This window comes from Anopheles marshallii, chromosome 2 (assembly GCF_943734725.1).
Source record: "Anopheles marshallii chromosome 2, idAnoMarsDA_429_01, whole genome shotgun sequence".
NCBI classification, from domain to species: domain Eukaryota; kingdom Metazoa; phylum Arthropoda; class Insecta; order Diptera; family Culicidae; genus Anopheles; species Anopheles marshallii.
Genome location: NC_071326.1, coordinates 61,168,924 through 61,186,924, shown reverse-complemented (window position 1 = coordinate 61,186,924; position 18,001 = coordinate 61,168,924). Strand labels below are relative to the sequence as shown.

The 18,001-nt window shown below is 39.9% G+C and overlaps 3 protein-coding genes across 3 annotated transcripts; 2 read left to right on the top strand and 1 right to left on the bottom strand.

Annotated features, from left to right (window-relative positions):
* The first annotated feature begins 314 nt into the window (after positions 1–314).
* LOC128718319 (uncharacterized) lies at positions 315–986 on the top strand. The gene has a single exon (XM_053811949.1). The coding sequence runs from the start codon at positions 315–317 to the stop codon at positions 984–986; it is 672 nt and encodes a 223-aa protein (XP_053667924.1).
* A 13,116-nt stretch (positions 987–14,102) lies between these two features.
* On the top strand, positions 14,103–15,947 carry LOC128718317 (uncharacterized). Its single transcript, XM_053811948.1, has 3 exons — positions 14,103–14,111; positions 14,181–14,228; positions 15,195–15,947. Exons 1-3 carry the CDS (start codon positions 14,103–14,105, stop codon positions 15,945–15,947), a joined length of 810 nt encoding a protein of 269 aa, XP_053667923.1.
* A 243-nt stretch (positions 15,948–16,190) lies between these two features.
* Positions 16,191–17,339, bottom strand: LOC128707262 (uncharacterized). Its single transcript, XM_053802214.1, has one exon. The coding sequence runs from the start codon at positions 17,337–17,339 to the stop codon at positions 16,191–16,193; it is 1,149 nt and encodes a 382-aa protein (XP_053658189.1).
* Between the last annotated feature and the right edge of the window lie 662 nt (positions 17,340–18,001).

Sequence of the window (18,001 nt, the reverse complement as noted above, 5' to 3'; positions counted from 1 at the left end):
ATCCGTTTAAAACGGCTGTCGCTGTCGCATCGCTTCCGCTTCCTTGGGTTGGGCGTTCGTCCAGGAAGCATAGCGGAGGTGGAAGAAGTGGAAGTAGAAGGGCGTGGTTCTTCCAGATTGGCGTGAAATGATAGAGAAAATAATGCATTAAATAAAATCATTTATTTATTTTGGTTTCTTTTTAGCTGCCATCAAGCCAAGCAGAATGGCTAAAGATATCCAAGGCTTTCGAGGAACAATGGAACTTCCCACATGCAATTGGTGCCATCGATGGCAAACATGTATGCATCAAAGCACCAGCAAATTCAGGGAGCATGTATTTTAACTACAAAAAAACATTCAGCATTGTCCTCCTAGGAATAGTGGACGCAAATTACAACTTCCTTTTCGTAGATGTTGGTTGTCAAGGAAGAATTTCAGATGGCGGCGTATTTTCGAACAGTCCCATTTACAACAAACTGGAACGGGGGGAGCTAAATATTCCCCCTCCGGAAATTTTGCAAGTTCCCTATCAGGTGAAAATTCCTTATTACCTTCTAGGTGATCAGGCGTTTGCTATGAAGGAGTACTGCATTCGTCCATTTGCAGGAATGCACGCTGCAGATTCTATGGAACGTGGTTTCAACTACCGGCATTCAAGAGCGCGCCGCACTGTAGAGAACGCTTTTGGGATTTTAGCAAAAGTGTTCAGAGTCTTAGCTAAACCCATAGATCTGGAACCACCTATTGCAGAAAAAGTCGTTCTTGCAGCTGTAACATTGCACAATTTTCGACGACGCCACACACTGTACAACTATTCGAACGAATTACTTCCAACTACAAATCAAGAATCATCGCTTATTTCCGAAGAATTGAACGATATACCTCCACCAGCTGCAATGATACCTATATCGGGTATTCCGATTAGGCCGACACGAGCAGTGCAAAACATTCGGACGCACCTAGCTCAACACTTCAAATTTAATGATCCATTGTCCTATCCTTAACGCAACCCCAGAGAACTACTACTTAATAAACAACTTATAACATATGAAGCGTAAACTTGAAACCGGTTCGGTTGAAGGATTCGTTTTACAAGATGGCTTGGTATATCATCAATCCACTGTTAATCCTCTTCAATTGTGCGTACCTAATGAGATGGTGGATAATGTTATTAGACATAACCACGAAAAGATCGGCCATCTGGCCACCGTTACGACCTTCGACTCCATTCGTCGACATTACTGGTTTCCCCGGATGAAGACTCGGATCGAAACTTTCATTAGAAATTGCATCAAATGCATAATTTATTCAGCACCACCTCAAGTCAATGCTCGCCATTTATTCAGCATCGCGAAGGTACTCTTGCCATTTGACACTCTACATATTGACCATCTGGGTCCACTTCTTAATACCGGTTATCGTAAGAAATACATTCTGGTCATTATAGACGCTTTCACAAAATTCACAAAGCTGTACGCCGCTGCGACCACTAATACTCACGAGGTATGTGACGTCCTTAAGCAATACATGTCCTACTATAGCCGGACAAGGCGCATTATAAGCGACCGTGCGACCTGTTTCACATCAAACCTTTTCAAGGAGTTCCTCGAATCTCACAATATCTCTCACATACTTAATGCAACGGCTTCTCCCCAAGCCAATGGTCAAGTTGAACGCGTTAATCGCGTTATCCGCCCCATACTGAGTAAATTATCTGATCTTACCGATCATTCTGATTGGAATTTGCACTTACGCTCTGCCGAGTACGCTTTTAACAATACTGTACACAGCTCTACGGGTTTTCTCCCATCTATCCTCCTATTCGGAACCGAGCAGCGGGGCGAGGTTGTGGATGAGTTGCGTGAGTTCCTCGAGTCTAAGATGGAGGATGCAGGCAGGGATATCAGTCGTCTTCGTTCCAAGACACAAGTGAACATTAGAGCGTCCCAAGACCGAAACGAACGATACCTGGCAGGAAAAACTAGACCATCCCCCTATTTCGAGGAAGGAGAGTTAGTTGCCATTCGATACACCGACACGGCTAATGTTAGCAAAAAGCTTAACAGCAGGTTTCGCGGCCCTTACCTAATTCATAAAGTTCTTCCCCATTACCGGTACGTAGTTAGGGATGTTGAGGGATGTCAGAAGACGCAGATGGCGTATGATGGCATTTTAGAGGCAGACAAGTTGAGGAAATGGGCCACCAGTCCTAAAACGTAGGAGGATCTTTGTGCTAGACAGAATTGAGGCCAATTCTAGGTCAGGACAGCCGAGCTGTAATGTCCTGTAGGATCATGACCATGTACCATTGTTTAAATCCCGAAAAGTCAAAATGTAAATCCGTTAATTGGGCATGACAGCTTGCTGCGCAACTGTCATGAGAAATACACATCCCACTAGGCAAACAAGTGCTCGAACCTGCATGCAACGTCCTAATTTTGTGTCACCGGGCCCAGGTCCATACAAATATGAGGACGTTTTTGTATGGGCTGAGGAGAAAATGAGGACGTTCTGCTACGAGCTTCTGAGGGTGTGTGAGTGAGCGTTTGCAGCCCGGGAGTATGCATGTGTGAGTGAGATCGCGCGGTTTGTGCATGTAGTAGTGATTTTCGTTTTCTTTCTCCCAGCTGATTAATTTTGAATTGTCAGTTGATAAAAATTTTTAGTTTTTTTTATTGAAGCTATTTTATAATTTATTTTTCAATGTACAATTTTACAATTTTTTTAGTGTAAGACAAATAAATGTTAAAATTAAAAATAATAATTGCAAAAGATACAATTTCGAACTACCTATCCCGCATGAAAATCTGTTTCTGTGTATCGATGTTGCTTCAGAATAAAATGATGAATAACGTGTTGAATTATTCCGAGGCCGTAACAAAAGATTTTTAGTGCGTAGATTTGTTCCTATCCGTGTCCAACAATAAACATTGCAATGGCCAACATCTCGTTGCGCTTCCTTGATTTGGGTTTCGATGTTTTTCATCTGCCATGATGGTTTCACTAAAATAGAAAATAAAATATCGTCCCATATTAGCATTACGAATGTAATTTATTATGTGCAATCATTGCAACGATATATGCATGCAATCGTAACGTAAAGCATGGTAAGGAATGTTTCAATTATGAAACTAATTGCATTAATATAATACAAGTACTGGGTTGCAATAATTTACGTTGTAATCATATTTACCTTTTACAATCTGCAACGATGAAATTATCCGTTGTATTAGACCGAACGACCCCCCATTCTGTAAATAGGACAACATGGATCAATTTTATTGATAATTGATAAAAGGAAATTAGTTCGAATTGAAGTAAACGTTAAACACTTACAGTGGTCTGCATTCGAATATCTCGACGGTCCCACAGGCTCTGCTACCCACATCCTATTCCGCCACGGCCTCGTTGTGTGTAGTGGAAGTTTTTGTCACCGCATATCCAATCGTGGGTATACGAGCTAACCTGAACCTCGGGCGGTTTATGGTGGATCTAACATGGCAATACAGGGCGAAGTGGATTGCCCATAGTTTCAGCTTCCAAACCAAGCCATCGTGAAACCCTCAATAGACAATACCCGGTCCCCGAAGCAGAATTATTTCACTCGATCATGTAATCGTTCATTTAACTTCTTTTTTCCACACACATCGCTAAACTAAGGGTTTTATTCAGATCCGGTTGATTGCGGCTCGTTAAACAGTAATTCAATGCACAACCGAATTAGTAGAACACTGATAGATCACTTCTTACTTGGTATTAAACTATAATGAGCGTAGAAAATCTATTTTTCTTACCAAAGATCATGCCCGTCGTCGCCGGCACCGAATCAGAACCGGAACCCTCCATTGCGTTGAGTTCTCCTGCGTTTTTATAGCTATCGGCAAAGGCACAGACACCGGAATGGTCCCGAATTCCAATTTTATTGTTCCGGAACACCTGTTTCACTAAAAAACAGTAAAATGTAAGCCATGTTTCAACATTGTTGTGGTTTTGCTCACAGGCTCTGATAGACTTGTCAATTTTCGACGTGACAAAAATTAGGGGACTTTTGTATGGGCTGAGGGCAAAATTAGGGGATTCAACTACGGGCCTGTTGGCGAGCGTATGTATGAGTGAGCGTTTGCAGCACAGGTGTATGCATGTGTTAGTAAGATCTCTCGGTCAATCTTCACGGTGTATTGTCAAAGTTTAAATTTCGGGAAATTTGTTATTTGTTTCGTACGTTCCAGTGCAGATTCGGAGCAAATTTAATAAAAAAGCAGTGTGAGTTGTGTGAGCTGGAAGAAAGCATCCAGAACCCCCAAAAACGGGATGAAATGGTGCAGTGGCTGAGCCGAAATATTGCACAGGGAACAAGCAAGCAGCGTGCTTGTGATGCTCTGCACTTGGTGGTAGGACATAACGTTCTGTTACAAATGTCGTGGACTGGAAGAGGAAAGGGAGGAGTTAAAGTAGATTTAGGTAAATTTAAAAATATTTTGTTAGTTTTAAAGATATTAGGTGGAAATTGTAGCGACTTAGAAATTAAACAGTGGATGCAATTAAAATTACAACATATAGATAATTTAAAAAAAAGGAAATTCGTTAACAAATCTAGTTGCCATAAGCGTAAAACTACCAATAAGCCTTTAGAATAAGAAATATAATTATAGTTTTAGATGATAAGCTAGGAAATAAGTATACATAAGAACTCTACATGAAATTTATTGTGATAAGTTACATGAAATGTATTGTGATTGCCTTAAGCTAAAGATACTACGATACTTATATTTACATGAAATTATACTTTTTGGTTACATGCAAATGAATGTTGTGTGCTTAATTACCAAATACATGCCATAATAATGATCCGAATGGAAGACTAAATGAACGAATCTAAATGAACAAAACAAAGTAATTAGTTGCTTATAATTCAGTTCCGCATCATAATAAACCCATAATTATTAAACACGTCCAAAAAAACGAAAAAAAAATGCTTCGTATTACGTGAAAACGCGATGTGTGCACGTAGCATCTTACCCACCTCCTTCAGTCTCATCAAATCTAGTACGTGTATGTATCGATCTCCGGCGGATCGAGCAGGTTGCGATTGACGAAATTTCTCGGCCACGGTTGTCTGTTCACCAGTCATTTAAAGTATTGTGTATGCTGAAACGACGGATAGAAATCATTGAGTAATTACCAAAATATAAAATAAATTATTTTTACTTACATTACTTTGTTGAATGCGTCAAGACTTACGAGTTCAGATTAAACTACCATGCAGTTGAGTAGCAATGCTTGTTAAAGAAGTGTCCATTTTATGGGATTCGAATTTGCCATGAGCGCTAATATCACCGCTTACGATCATCGGTCGACATAGTATTGCTGAACCATAGCTGTAGAAAGATCAGTTACAATTAGTGATTGAATTAACTTATGATGTGATAAATGAGGGATTTTTTTTTTTTTTTTGTTAACGGGGAGGGGAATCTTCTAAAGACACCCGATAACCAACTCACCATCCGTGGGTAGTGTGGGATTCATCGATCGCAATCACTTGGCACAAGAGTTACGATCGACGCCTACCCACTAAACCCCTCCCCGACCTGATTCGATCCCAGCCGGCACGTGGAGACGAGTTTTATTCCATGCGTCGTGTCCGCTGTTCTTAGATCGTCCTGAAGATGAAGTGTACTGCTTTCTTTACTGTCTCCTAAGTGTAAACTATTTTGTTTCTTTTCCCACCACCACTATGGTACCGCCACCAAAATACCATAAAAAATGAAACAAAACTACAAACGATGTAACTACGATTAGTATTTGTTTAGTTATTAGTAAAAGTATGTAATAGAGGAATAAATAAGACGGATGCGGGTGTTTCACCTAAAAATTCATCTACATTAAAATAAACAAGAGGACGAGAAGGTAGGTTAACGGCTACTAATTTACATTTTATTGCTTGAATGGTTAGTCTGACTACTTTGGACGGTGTAAAAGAATTCAATTTGTAAATGTTAATTTCACTAGATTTTAATTGTATAGGAGCAACATCATCTACTGTATTAACATGGAAATAATCTACTTTATTATCATACTGAATCCCATGAACAATGAACGAATTTTGCGGGGTTAATTCTACTCTCAAAAATTTAACTAACCCATTCCCTCGTGTTAATATCCACTGATCACGTAGTGTGATAAGTGTAGGAAAACGATTGCACTTACCAAAGCTCATGCCCGCTGATGCCGGCACCGAAACAGAACCGGAAGCCTCCAATGCATCGAATTCTTCCAGAAGTTCTCTCTCTACCTCTTCAAGATAGCGACGGCGCTTCCGATACAGGGATGATTTCGACGACATGTTTTAAATTGGTCCGTAAATACTCCTTCTAAAACGATGCGAAATGCGTTAGTTCAGTTTGGCTTCTGTTTTGTGTATGTTTACCCGGCTTCCTTGGACTTGTCATTTCTTTGCCTACACGCGTTTCATGCACACCAATACAAACACACAAGTAAATTCACTGTGTACAGACACCCCAAGGAGAGCAATTGGACCTTCTCCATACAAAATCAGAAAGTGCTCGCTCTAACAGCTATTTCGCTCCTGCTTGCACTCTCGCCGAATCGAGCCCCCCCTCGAAAGCTCTCTCAATCGGAGCGAAATTTCTCTTGCTGTTCGTTTCTTCGAAGTCGTTCGTTCTCGGTTGCGCCCGTTGCAGGCATACACAAACGTCAACAAACGTACACACACAGTCCACTGTTGCAAAAATGCTTCGTTTTTAACCTCACTTTTTGAACGTAAATTCACTTTGCGCAGAGGGATTCATGGCAAAAAAACTGATTTGAAACAATGCAGAGCTGTTTGGTTCGCTCAATGCACGCATGTATTTCGTTCATAGTGAGATTCTCGACATATTTGAGTATCCATAACACTATCCCAGAGGATGTTTGGTACTTTACCGGTCATTCCACTGGTATAATTATAGTTACTGAAATCTATTGTAGATTCACGTGTGATGTTTTGTGGTTTGTTTGTTGTTTGTCTGGTCATATGTTGTGACGAACTAGTTTTGTTTGTCATGAGTGTAAATATGTCATCCGTGCAATTGTGATGGTCAATGCTACAACAGGATCGAACAACAGGATAAGCAACACACGAGTTCCTTGCCACATGTGTTTGATTCCAGTGTTGTTTCTTCTGTTTAAGCTCAGATTAAGATTGTGTTCAGATTAAGATTTTGTTCACGTTATCAGCTAATTTGTTAGGCAAATGCTATCGAAGTTATGTTAGAACTGTTAGCAACAGTTAAAGATGACAATCGAAATCAAAGTGATCCCTCCGTTCTTTCTGGAGGTTGAAGGACTCATTTTGTTTGTAAACTTTATTATGCGTCAGGTTCTGCTCAGGCCAATCGGATGTGCGCAAATAGGTAGCTCTCTCAAGCAGTGACTGAAGGTTTGGGTCTGTTAAAGGATAACATTTTACAGAGAAAAAAGATTCCTCCAAACAGCGCTCAAAAGCGATGAGCATAACTTTTTACTCCCTAACCTCTGACGGATGATTTATCCAACACGATCTATCCAACACGTAGAGACAGTTGATCGCCAAGACAAAAGACTATCCATAGACTGCTACTGACTTTTTAATCGGACTTTGCATTGCTAGCAAGACGGCGCAAATTGGTTCATAGACTTGTAGCGCTACATGAAAAGCTACAGACTTTTGTAAACATTATGCTTTCCAGCAGTACGGTGAGGTCGTCCTTTTTAAATCAGTCAATTTTTCATCGGTAGGACCGATCGGTTACCGATGGATTGAAAGGATCACTATTTAGCTGAATCTTATTCTATGTAGAACAGATCCATCAAGCTATTTATGCAAAATATAAAAACATGTTTAAAACTACTACATCCTTCTGTGCCAATGAAAGGTACACCAACATGCTCCTGTCTATGCCCCTCACCCACAATCACCTCCTGTTATGATTTCACGATAGGATAGAAAACGAACATGGTATGTCAGCATACACCTAAAGGCTTCATGACAACAACAAAAAACATTGGTTCTAGTAAGACCGAAAATACACGCTTTTTCCTCAGCTATGCAATCTGATAGGCATCCGAACAAACTAGCAGTAATAGTTTACTCTCGATGTACGATTTGTTAACATCTGCGAAAACTAACTCCATGATCCATCTTGACCTTCTTTGTGCGGTACTGTACCTTATGCGCATAAGTACCGTTACTGCGTGCGCACGCATATACATCTTCACACGTTTGTTTCAGGCTCAACCAATAACGACTAACATGGTACGCAAATTGGTACCAGCCAGATCGGTCATAGAATATCATTCGGAGTAAAATGGAAAGAAACCATGTTAAACCTGTAGTCTCTTTTTCCTCTTTTTTCTCTTTTTCCTGAATGATGTTTCGACATCCATCATCAAATATTATCATTATTTTACTTCCTTATACCATGATGCAACTGCACTACCTATTTGCATGATGAGATTCAAAACCTGTTTTTTTACTTTTTTACTGTACTGTGTTTTTACTGTTTACTAGTACTGTTTATTGTATCAACATTTTATGAGCGGGAATACGAATGTTCGATTGTCATTGCTTCAACCATATGACAATAACAAATCCAAGGGATTGTTCTCAAACACTTACCCAAACCTTACTGAACATATCGTTCTAAAATCATTGCATCATTGGAATATTTACAACTTCAATGCGCATCATACTTATTTTTTGCTTAGCGCGTTAAAGCCTATTGTGCATCATGACACATTTGGTCAAATGACCGAAATGTGTTTTCACCAAAGTTGCATACACACACAACACTCGACGCACTGACTACATAAAACAAAACTCGACGCGGTTGTGTACCCTCTGACTAGGATTCCGCGGCAACATCGATTCGACGGCGACTTGAGGTAAATTGTAAACATAAGTTCTCTACTCGTTCTCCCAACAGCTGATCACGACGGAAAAAAACATCTGCCACACTCCTCTACACTCCGCACGCACTTCCACCTGCGCCGAAACGTGCAAGAAAAAACAGTACTAGCGAGCGCTAGCACAGATAGACGAAAGGCACTAGATAGAACAGAGCGAAGATAGAGAGCAATAAGCTGGAGAGAAATTAATTTTTAAATTTTCCAACTGGAAAATAGTTGCAACTTTTTATTGCACTACCACAATCGCAACGAAAAGCTTCCAAAAAATTTTGCCACTCCTCCTGACAAATTTCGCGACAGGTCCAATCTGCTTCCTTTGGAGTATAAACGGGACCTATTTAGGACGTCCTAAAAAGGTCCCGTTTTATTCCGAAATGGCTGCAAAAAGACTGCTTGGGCACGTTCGGGTGGATCGAAATTGGTCGTTGGTCTTCTTGAGAGTAGGACAGACATACTCTAAAATGAGAAGGCAATATCAAATCTTGTGTGCAACCACAAATGTCCCAAGCAGTCTTTTTGCAGCCATTTCGGAATAAAACGGGACCTTTTTAGGACGTCCTAAATAGGTCCCGTTTATACTCCAAAGGAAGCAGATTGGACCTGTCGCGAAATTTGTCAGGAGGAGTGGCAAAATTTTTTGGAAGCTTTTCGTTGCGATTGTGGTAGTGCAATAAAAAGTTGCAACTATTTTCCAGTTGGAAAATTTAAAAATTAATTTCTCTCCAGCTTATTGCTCTCTATCTTCGCTCTGTTCTATCTAGTGCCTTTCGTCTATCTGTGCTAGCGCTCGCTAGTACTGTTTTTTCTTGCACGTTTCGGCGCAGGTGGAAGTGCGTGCGGAGTGTAGAGGAGTGTGGCAGATGTTTTTTTCCGTCGTGATCAGCTGTTGGGAGAACGAGTAGAGAACTTATGTTTACAATTTACCTCAAGTCGCCGTCGAATCGATGTTGCCGCGGAATCCTAGTCAGAGGGTACACAACCGCGTCGAGTTTTGTTTTATGTAGTCAGTGCGTCGAGTGTTGTGTGTGTATGCAACTTTGGTGAAAACACATTTCGGTCATTTGACCAAATGTGTCATGATGCACAATAGGCTTTAACGCGCTAAGCAAAAAATAAGTATGATGCGCATTGAAGTTGTAAATATTCCAATGATGCAATGATTTTAGAACGATATGTTCAGTAAGGTTTGGGTAAGTGTTTGAGAACAATCCCTTGGATTTGTTATTGTCATATGGTTGAAGCAATGACAATCGAACATTCGTATTCCCGCTCATAAAATGTTGATACAATAAACAGTACTAGTAAACAGTAAAAACACAGTACAGTAAAAAAGTAAAAAAACAGGTTTTGAATCTCATCATGCAAATAGGTAGTGCAGTTGCATCATGGTATAAGGAAGTAAAATAATGATAATATTTGATGATGGATGTCGAAACATCATTCAGGAAAAAGAGAAAAAAGAGGAAAAAGAGACTACAGGTTTAACATGGTTTCTTTCCATTTTACTCCGAATGATATTCTATGACCGATCTGGCTGGTACCAATTTGCGTACCATGTTAGTCGTTATTGGTTGAGCCTGAAACAAACGTGTGAAGATGTATATGCGTGCGCACGCAGTAACGGTACTTATGCGCATAAGGTACAGTACCGCACAAAGAAGGTCAAGATGGATCATGGAGTTAGTTTTCGCAGATGTTAACAAATCGTACATCGAGAGTAAACTATTACTGCTAGTTTGTTCGGATGCCTATCAGATTGCATAGCTGAGGAAAAAGCGTGTATTTTCGGTCTTACTAGAACCAATGTTTTTTGTTGTTGTCATGAAGCCTTTAGGTGTATGCTGACATACCATGTTCGTTTTCTATCCTATCGTGAAATCATAACAGGAGGTGATTGTGGGTGAGGGGCATAGACAGGAGCATGTTGGTGTACCTTTCATTGGCACAGAAGGATGTAGTAGTTTTAAACATGTTTTTATATTTTGCATAAATAGCTTGATGGATCTGTTCTACATAGAATAAGATTCAGCTAAATAGTGATCCTTTCAATCCATCGGTAACCGATCGGTCCTACCGATGAAAAATTGACTGATTTAAAAAGGACGACCTCACCGTACTGCTGGAAAGCATAATGTTTACAAAAGTCTGTAGCTTTTCATGTAGCGCTACAAGTCTATGAACCAATTTGCGCCGTCTTGCTAGCAATGCAAAGTCCGATTAAAAAGTCAGTAGCAGTCTATGGATAGTCTTTTGTCTTGGCGATCAACTGTCTCTACGTGTTGGATAGATCGTGTTGGATAAATCATCCGTCAGAGGTTAGGGAGTAAAAAGTTATGCTCATCGCTTTTGAGCGCTGTTTGGAGGAATCTTTTTTCTCTGTAAAATGTTATCCTTTAACAGACCCAAACCTTCAGTCACTGCTTGAGAGAGCTACCTATTTGCGCACATCCGATTGGCCTGAGCAGAACCTGACGCATAATAAAGTTTACAAACAAAATGAGTCCTTCAACCTCCAGAAAGAACGGAGGGATCACTTTGATTTCGATTGTCATCTTTAACTGTTGCTAACAGTTCTAACATAACTTCGATAGCATTTGCCTAACAAATTAGCTGATAACGTGAACAAAATCTTAATCTGAACACAATCTTAATCTGAGCTTAAACAGAAGAAACAACACTGGAATCAAACACATGTGGCAAGGAACTCGTGTGTTGCTTATCCTGTTGTTCGATCCTGTTGTAGCATTGACCATCACAATTGCACGGATGACATATTTACACTCATGACAAACAAAACTAGTTCGTCACAACATATGACCAGACAAACAACAAACAAACCACAAAACATCACACGTGAATCTACAATAGATTTCAGTAACTATAATTATACCAGTGGAATGACCGGTAAAGTACCAAACATCCTCTGGGATAGTGTTATGGATACTCAAATATGTCGAGAATCTCACTATGAACGAAATACATGCGTGCATTGAGCGAACCAAACAGCTCTGCATTGTTTCAAATCAGTTTTTTTGCCATGAATCCCTCTGCGCAAAGTGAATTTACGTTCAAAAAGTGAGGTTAAAAACGAAGCATTTTTGCAACAGTGGACTGTGTGTGTACGTTTGTTGACGTTTGTGTATGCCTGCAACGGGCGCAACCGAGAACGAACGACTTCGAAGAAACGAACAGCAAGAGAAATTTCGCTCCGATTGAGAGAGCTTTCGAGGGGGGGCTCGATTCGGCGAGAGTGCAAGCAGGAGCGAAATAGCTGTTAGAGCGAGCACTTTCTGATTTTGTATGGAGAAGGTCCAATTGCTCTCCTTGGGCATGTGTGGGTCAAGTGAGGTTGGCGGGTAGAGGAACTTGTGAAAAACTACTCGAATTGTCTAGGGGGATTCATAAGTGAACCGTCGTCGAATCAGCTTCCGTATTTCTTCCGCTCTTCCGTGTTACACTCTTCCGTCCCCTTATTCCCCTCTGTTTATTACACTATGTTTTTCTTATTGTACATTTACACAAAATATCGCGCTTTAATTGGAAGGCATGATAATAGCTAATGAAGTATATGAATGAGAATGTCCGTTGGGGACGGTTTATCTTGTTAACGATATTGGTGAATGCAAAGTTGCTACCAAGCAAAACTGTATCATTTACATCCAGAATCTATTGAGTAGTGAAAAGGCATAAGTGAAACAGTTTTTGATGATGATTACATTTCATATCATTTTGTACAATCATTATCTATCGATATCGATTAGCCACAATCGTCCGTGAAATGTCCCTTTCCACTCGATCTTAAGAGAGCGGCATCTTAAGATAGTGGCACTCCCAAGGATGAACTCGTGCGCAGATTCAGTTGTAACGAAATGAATGCCTTTCGATTAATTGATGTTTTTCACGAAAAGAACCATATGCACTTGGTACAGTAACATCCTTTCGTTCATATTTAGCACCGCCAAAATTTGGTTTCAAGTCATACATTCGGCGAACCACACCAAAAATCTTGCTGACCGCAATGCGTCTGGACATATAAATCAAGCATATATTGCAATATTCTTAGTTTTTAATAGATAAGCTGGTATCAATTACCCAGCAATGAAATGAGTGCTAGGTAATTCACGACGCAATCACAATCACAATGTTCGGTTTCAAAACGCCGGTTTCAACGACGGAAATTCAAATCCGCGAATTATCTTCTCACCGAACATGCATCAACTCGTTAACCCGACTAGTATAACCTTTGCGGTCGCTGAGCTGTCAGCAGCGTCGCTGGCTCGTATCCCGCCTATCTGGGATACAAGCCGGCGACGAGAGAACAATGGAAAGCTGTAGACGTCAAAAGTAGCTGGCTACTTGTAGCTAGCGTGTCCGGCTACCTTAAGGCCGCCAAAATTAGAAAAAAGCAAAAACCTTACGAGTATGTCTACGAGCAAGTCAACGGACTGTCCCACTTTGAGGGGGTTTTTGACGTTTGGCAATGGGTTTGACAGTTGTCAAGTAGGGGGGTTTGGAACGTTGGAAACCATTTTGGATCGATTGGAAATTGTAAAAAAAAAAAACCGTTATTATTTACCACTACATTTCCCCCGTCCTCGTCTACTTTTTCTCTCGGTTATTGTTCATACACTGTACACATGTGATCATATATGTACGTTCTATTGCTGTGAGGGGAGAAGATATTATGTATTGTGTATGTGTGTAATTTATTATATAGAAATATTTTTCTGTTCAGAAAGTGCGATGCTCGTAGTATCCGGCTCTAGCGTTGATCCAAGAATGTGTTCTGAAAGAAATACAGTCAAGATTGTGTTACGCACTCTGCTATCAGAGCGCTCATGGTGCGAGACGTTAATAATCGCGTTTTATTTTACATTTGCGTATAAGCAGTGTTTAATTTATCATTCGACTATGCGAAAGTATCAACGTGATTTCCGTGTGTTTGGAAATCGAGTTTTGTTATCTTGTGGTGATTATGGGAAGAATAATGGTTTTTTGATACTTTCCAGTATTAATTTAATACAAGGAAATACATTTTGTCCTTTTTATGTATGTTACGCACGTTGTGTATGATAACAATTCATATTTCAAATGTTCCTGGAAAAAATTATGGAAAAGTCACTAGGTGTTAAATGCTTTTTTATCATAACGGCGTGCAGCTTGTTGTTTACACGATGAATCCTGTAAGTAAAAAGTTAATTTTGGTTAGGGCTACATCAGTAAAACTAACGGTGGGTATGTTTATATTTCAGAAACACGATAAAGAGAATGCTGCTGCAAGCAATAACCGTAACAACGATGTAAGTATGTACATGAGCAAACATAACGAAGTTGAGTGCTATTGTATGTTAAGAATCCGAAAACTATCATTGTATTGTGTTTGATGTTGTACGCTACACTCATAGTTCACGGAATGATATGAATTTTCCAGCCAGTACAATAAAAAACAGTGCCAAATGAACATAACACTCAGTTATGTTCAGCTTCAATTATGCTAGCTATATTTGATTGTGTGATTTGTTAGTTCAATTACCGATTTTACCTGATTTCTATAACTATCTATTTGATGTCATGAACGTATAACTATAACCTTGAATTAAATGAAGTTTTACAACGTTTATTTATATTTTTTATAGGACTCTGCACATCACGCACACTATCAATTTGATCACACTTATACACCACTTATGTATGAGGTATCTTCTTCGAAAACAAGAAAACGTTATGCAAGCCATGCAACTTCGAAAATGAAGTTAAAGACTCTGAAAGATTCCCGATTGTCGATTCAGGATCATGCGTATAGTTCAACGACATTACCTGTGCAGTTCTCGCTAGCTATTACTTCATCAGCCGTGCCTGCACGTTCGAAAACTTCAGCTTACAGACGTAAAATACCAGCCATACGTGCAGAGTTTGAAACACCAGTGAATGCTTCTAGTTCGAAGGCTCTACCTACTGCTCCATCGTCCGCAACACCAACTGTACCTGAAAGGTATATTGCTCCAACCATTCCGTGCAGTTCAAAGCTACATATTGCTCCATCGTTCACTACACCAACTGTACCTGAAAGGTATGAAACCCCAGCCATTCCTTGCTGTTCGAAGGCTTTACCTACTGCTCCATCTTCCAAAACAACAACCATACCTGTAAGTTGTAAGACACCGGTCAGTTATACAAGAACAGAAACTGTTCCTTCAGGCTTTGAAGCTGAAACCATACCATTAGCATCTACATCTCAAACTGTTACGGCTACCGTTTATGACCAGCATATCCTTTCAAACCCATCATCACCTCTAGAAATCACCCCAACAAAAGAATCTGACCTTCTCACTAATTTGCATCCTTTGCAGAATGAACATACATTATCGTATATCGTGCCCTCGAATCAGTCTTCTGGAACAGAAAGTTCACACTACATGCACATTATTGAAAAGGAGCTAAAAGCTCTTCGACAAGGCCAAGAATATTTGCTAACTACTTTCGAGTGTGCTATGGAAGCTGTTGGTGCTTTAACACCATCTACTTCTTTTAGCATGCAACCGATTAAATCTAAGGAGTCGATGGTAGAATTTGATACCCGACTTGCCGAACCAGATTACATGGCACAAGTGATAGCGTATTTAAAACGAACGACAGGGGAATATCGTCCTATCAATTTGATGCACCGATCCATAGATTTGCTGTTCGATTTGGAGTTTTTCGCATCCTGCAGTTGGAGTGGAATAGGCATTCCTAACCCAAAAATCCCTTTCAAAGTTCATACCAATATCCTTAAACTTTTTGGCCTACTAGGAACAACGGACGGAGTGGAGTTCCCGGAATGGAGTATTCGCGAGTACTTTAAAGATAAATTCTATCATGCGAAGCAAAGGTTACAGAACTACAAACGTATTCGAACATCAAGCCCACGTCCATTTACTCGTTCCAATAGGCTTAGTGCAAGAAAAAATGCTTTAGAAAATCAAGCAAATCCGCAATCCTCCTTTTCTGGGGTATCTGGAGCACCTGAAAGCACCTAAAAATAATATCAGATCACAATGATAACACAATAACAAAGGAATAAATACTGCGTGTCATCAGATAAGCAGACTGAAATGCATTACCTAAAATAAAAAAAATAAACGTTTTGTTTAAATCGTTGAAAGAATATATTTATTACAAAAAATAGCAAGAACTAATCCTTATTTACACTGCTTTAATAGGTAAAGTAACATTCGAAATCCATTTCTTTTAGTCTAAACCTAATTAGGTTAATTAATAGATTAATCTATTAGCGTATGCACAAGGGGAGCAAACATCGTAAGTCCCTCGTTATCTAACTTGACGGCAACCATCTTACCTTTGACATCAGAAGTTTTATATTCGAAAGTATTAGGAGATAAATTTGAAATTTTGCCTTTACAAATATTGATGACCCCTGATGATACCGGCTCATCGAAATATTCCTCCGGATCAATCAACTTCCTACCGATTAATTTTATAGTCCCTGACGATTTTTCTGCAGAACAAAACCTGATTAGCTCTTTTTCTGGCGAAAGAAACCAACCGTCGCGATTATTGGGCCTTAGGATAAAATCCTTCATGGTTACAACTATATTGTCACCTGAACCCTTCAATGTCGTTTCATTATCCGGTCTCATTTTCGAAATGGTTAACTGTTCGAATTCAGAATACCTGTTCACAGCTTGCTCTAAGCATCTATGTCCGTGTCTAAGCATACCTTTCATATGCTGAAGAGCATTTTCAAAAGGATACGCAGACATTGTATTCAGAGGCCCTAAACGTTTTACTTCTTCAGTTACATGCAACAAGTTATGTACGTTACTACTAATATAACCTTCCCCATAGATTTCTTCATAATGCGAAACGAAATCGTTTAGCATGTCGGATGCCTCGTCCCAAAAATCTTTATACACATTTGAAGACAACAGCGTTATTGCAACAAAATATAACATAAAATGCTGATATGCTTCTGCTGATATGTTACCTCTCAGCACTACTATGCTAGCATAGAACAAAAAACTACTAAACTCCGATCCTTTCCAATGTTTCAAATCTTCTAAACCTCGTAACTTGCGATGTACTTCAGAAGGAAGAGTAATGCTTTTTAAAAGACTAGAAATGTGCACAAAGGTTTGATCAGACCATCTGGTTGCTCCCCTCATACCATACACCCACCCGTGTAATAGTTTGCGTGTAACTCCTAGATCTATCAAGTGAAGTTTATCACCGACTAACACGTCCTTCACTATATCAAAAAAGCTTAGCTCCAAGAGTGGTGAATGACCCACTTTGTGCCTAACGTAAATTCCTTGCCTAAACTCAGCGTCCGAGCGGGGTGGATGATCGATTCCAGTATATGTAACCGCCCTTGATCTCGGGTGACGACGTCCGATGACTTTACATTTCATACACCCTTCTGTAGCATTGCAGCTAACGCAGGCTGGAAAAGAAGAAATAAAAACGAATTAGTGATATATGTTATTCCAAACACACTATGCTAAGGAATCTTACCTTTAATAAAGCTACGAGCTGGTGAATCCGCCACAAAAGCCAACACTTTCAGCCTCACTAGCGTTTGTTGCTCACCAAGACGTACACCTTGAACGAGCAGCAAATTTAGTTCCTCTACTAAAGGCCGTAAAATCTCTTCTACTGAACCCGGCTTCGATGACCCGTAGAATATAGCCACTGCCATAGGTGGTATGTGGGGCATATCTTCGATGGACATTAAAATCGGCCAAAACGTGCTTTCACTGCTCCTGTGTAGAGGCAATCCGTCAACAAAGAATTTTAAGGGAAGCTCAGAAACATTTCCCAGATGGTTGCCACTGCAAAAACAGGGTATAATAAAATAAAAAAGGGTATATAAAATATGTCAGAATATCGTCAGTAGTAAAACATTACGCTAATCGCTTACCTGAATCGAATATTGAGGCAGTTAGCCACTCCGTGGTACCAAAAACGACCCCCTTGAACAGGTACTATATCTTTTTGTACCCTCCTGGTTCTAAGCAGGGTACGAGCATCCTTCGGCACAACGCATGAAGTTTTTTCACGGATGATTCTCAAT

Bases quoted from the DNA above. Each gene is read 5' to 3' on its own strand.
- LOC128718319 (XM_053811949.1), top strand. From the start codon at position 315: ATGTATTTTAACTACAAAAAAACATTCAGCATTGTCCTCCTAGGAATA.
- LOC128718317 (XM_053811948.1), top strand. The intron at 14,229-15,194 runs GTAAGTATGTAC...GTTTATGACCAG, and splicing joins GCAATAACCGTAACAACGAT to CATATCCTTTCAAACCCATC.
- LOC128707262 (XM_053802214.1), bottom strand. From the start codon at position 17,339: ATGAAATGTAAAGTCATCGGACGTCGTCACCCGAGATCAAGGGCGGTT.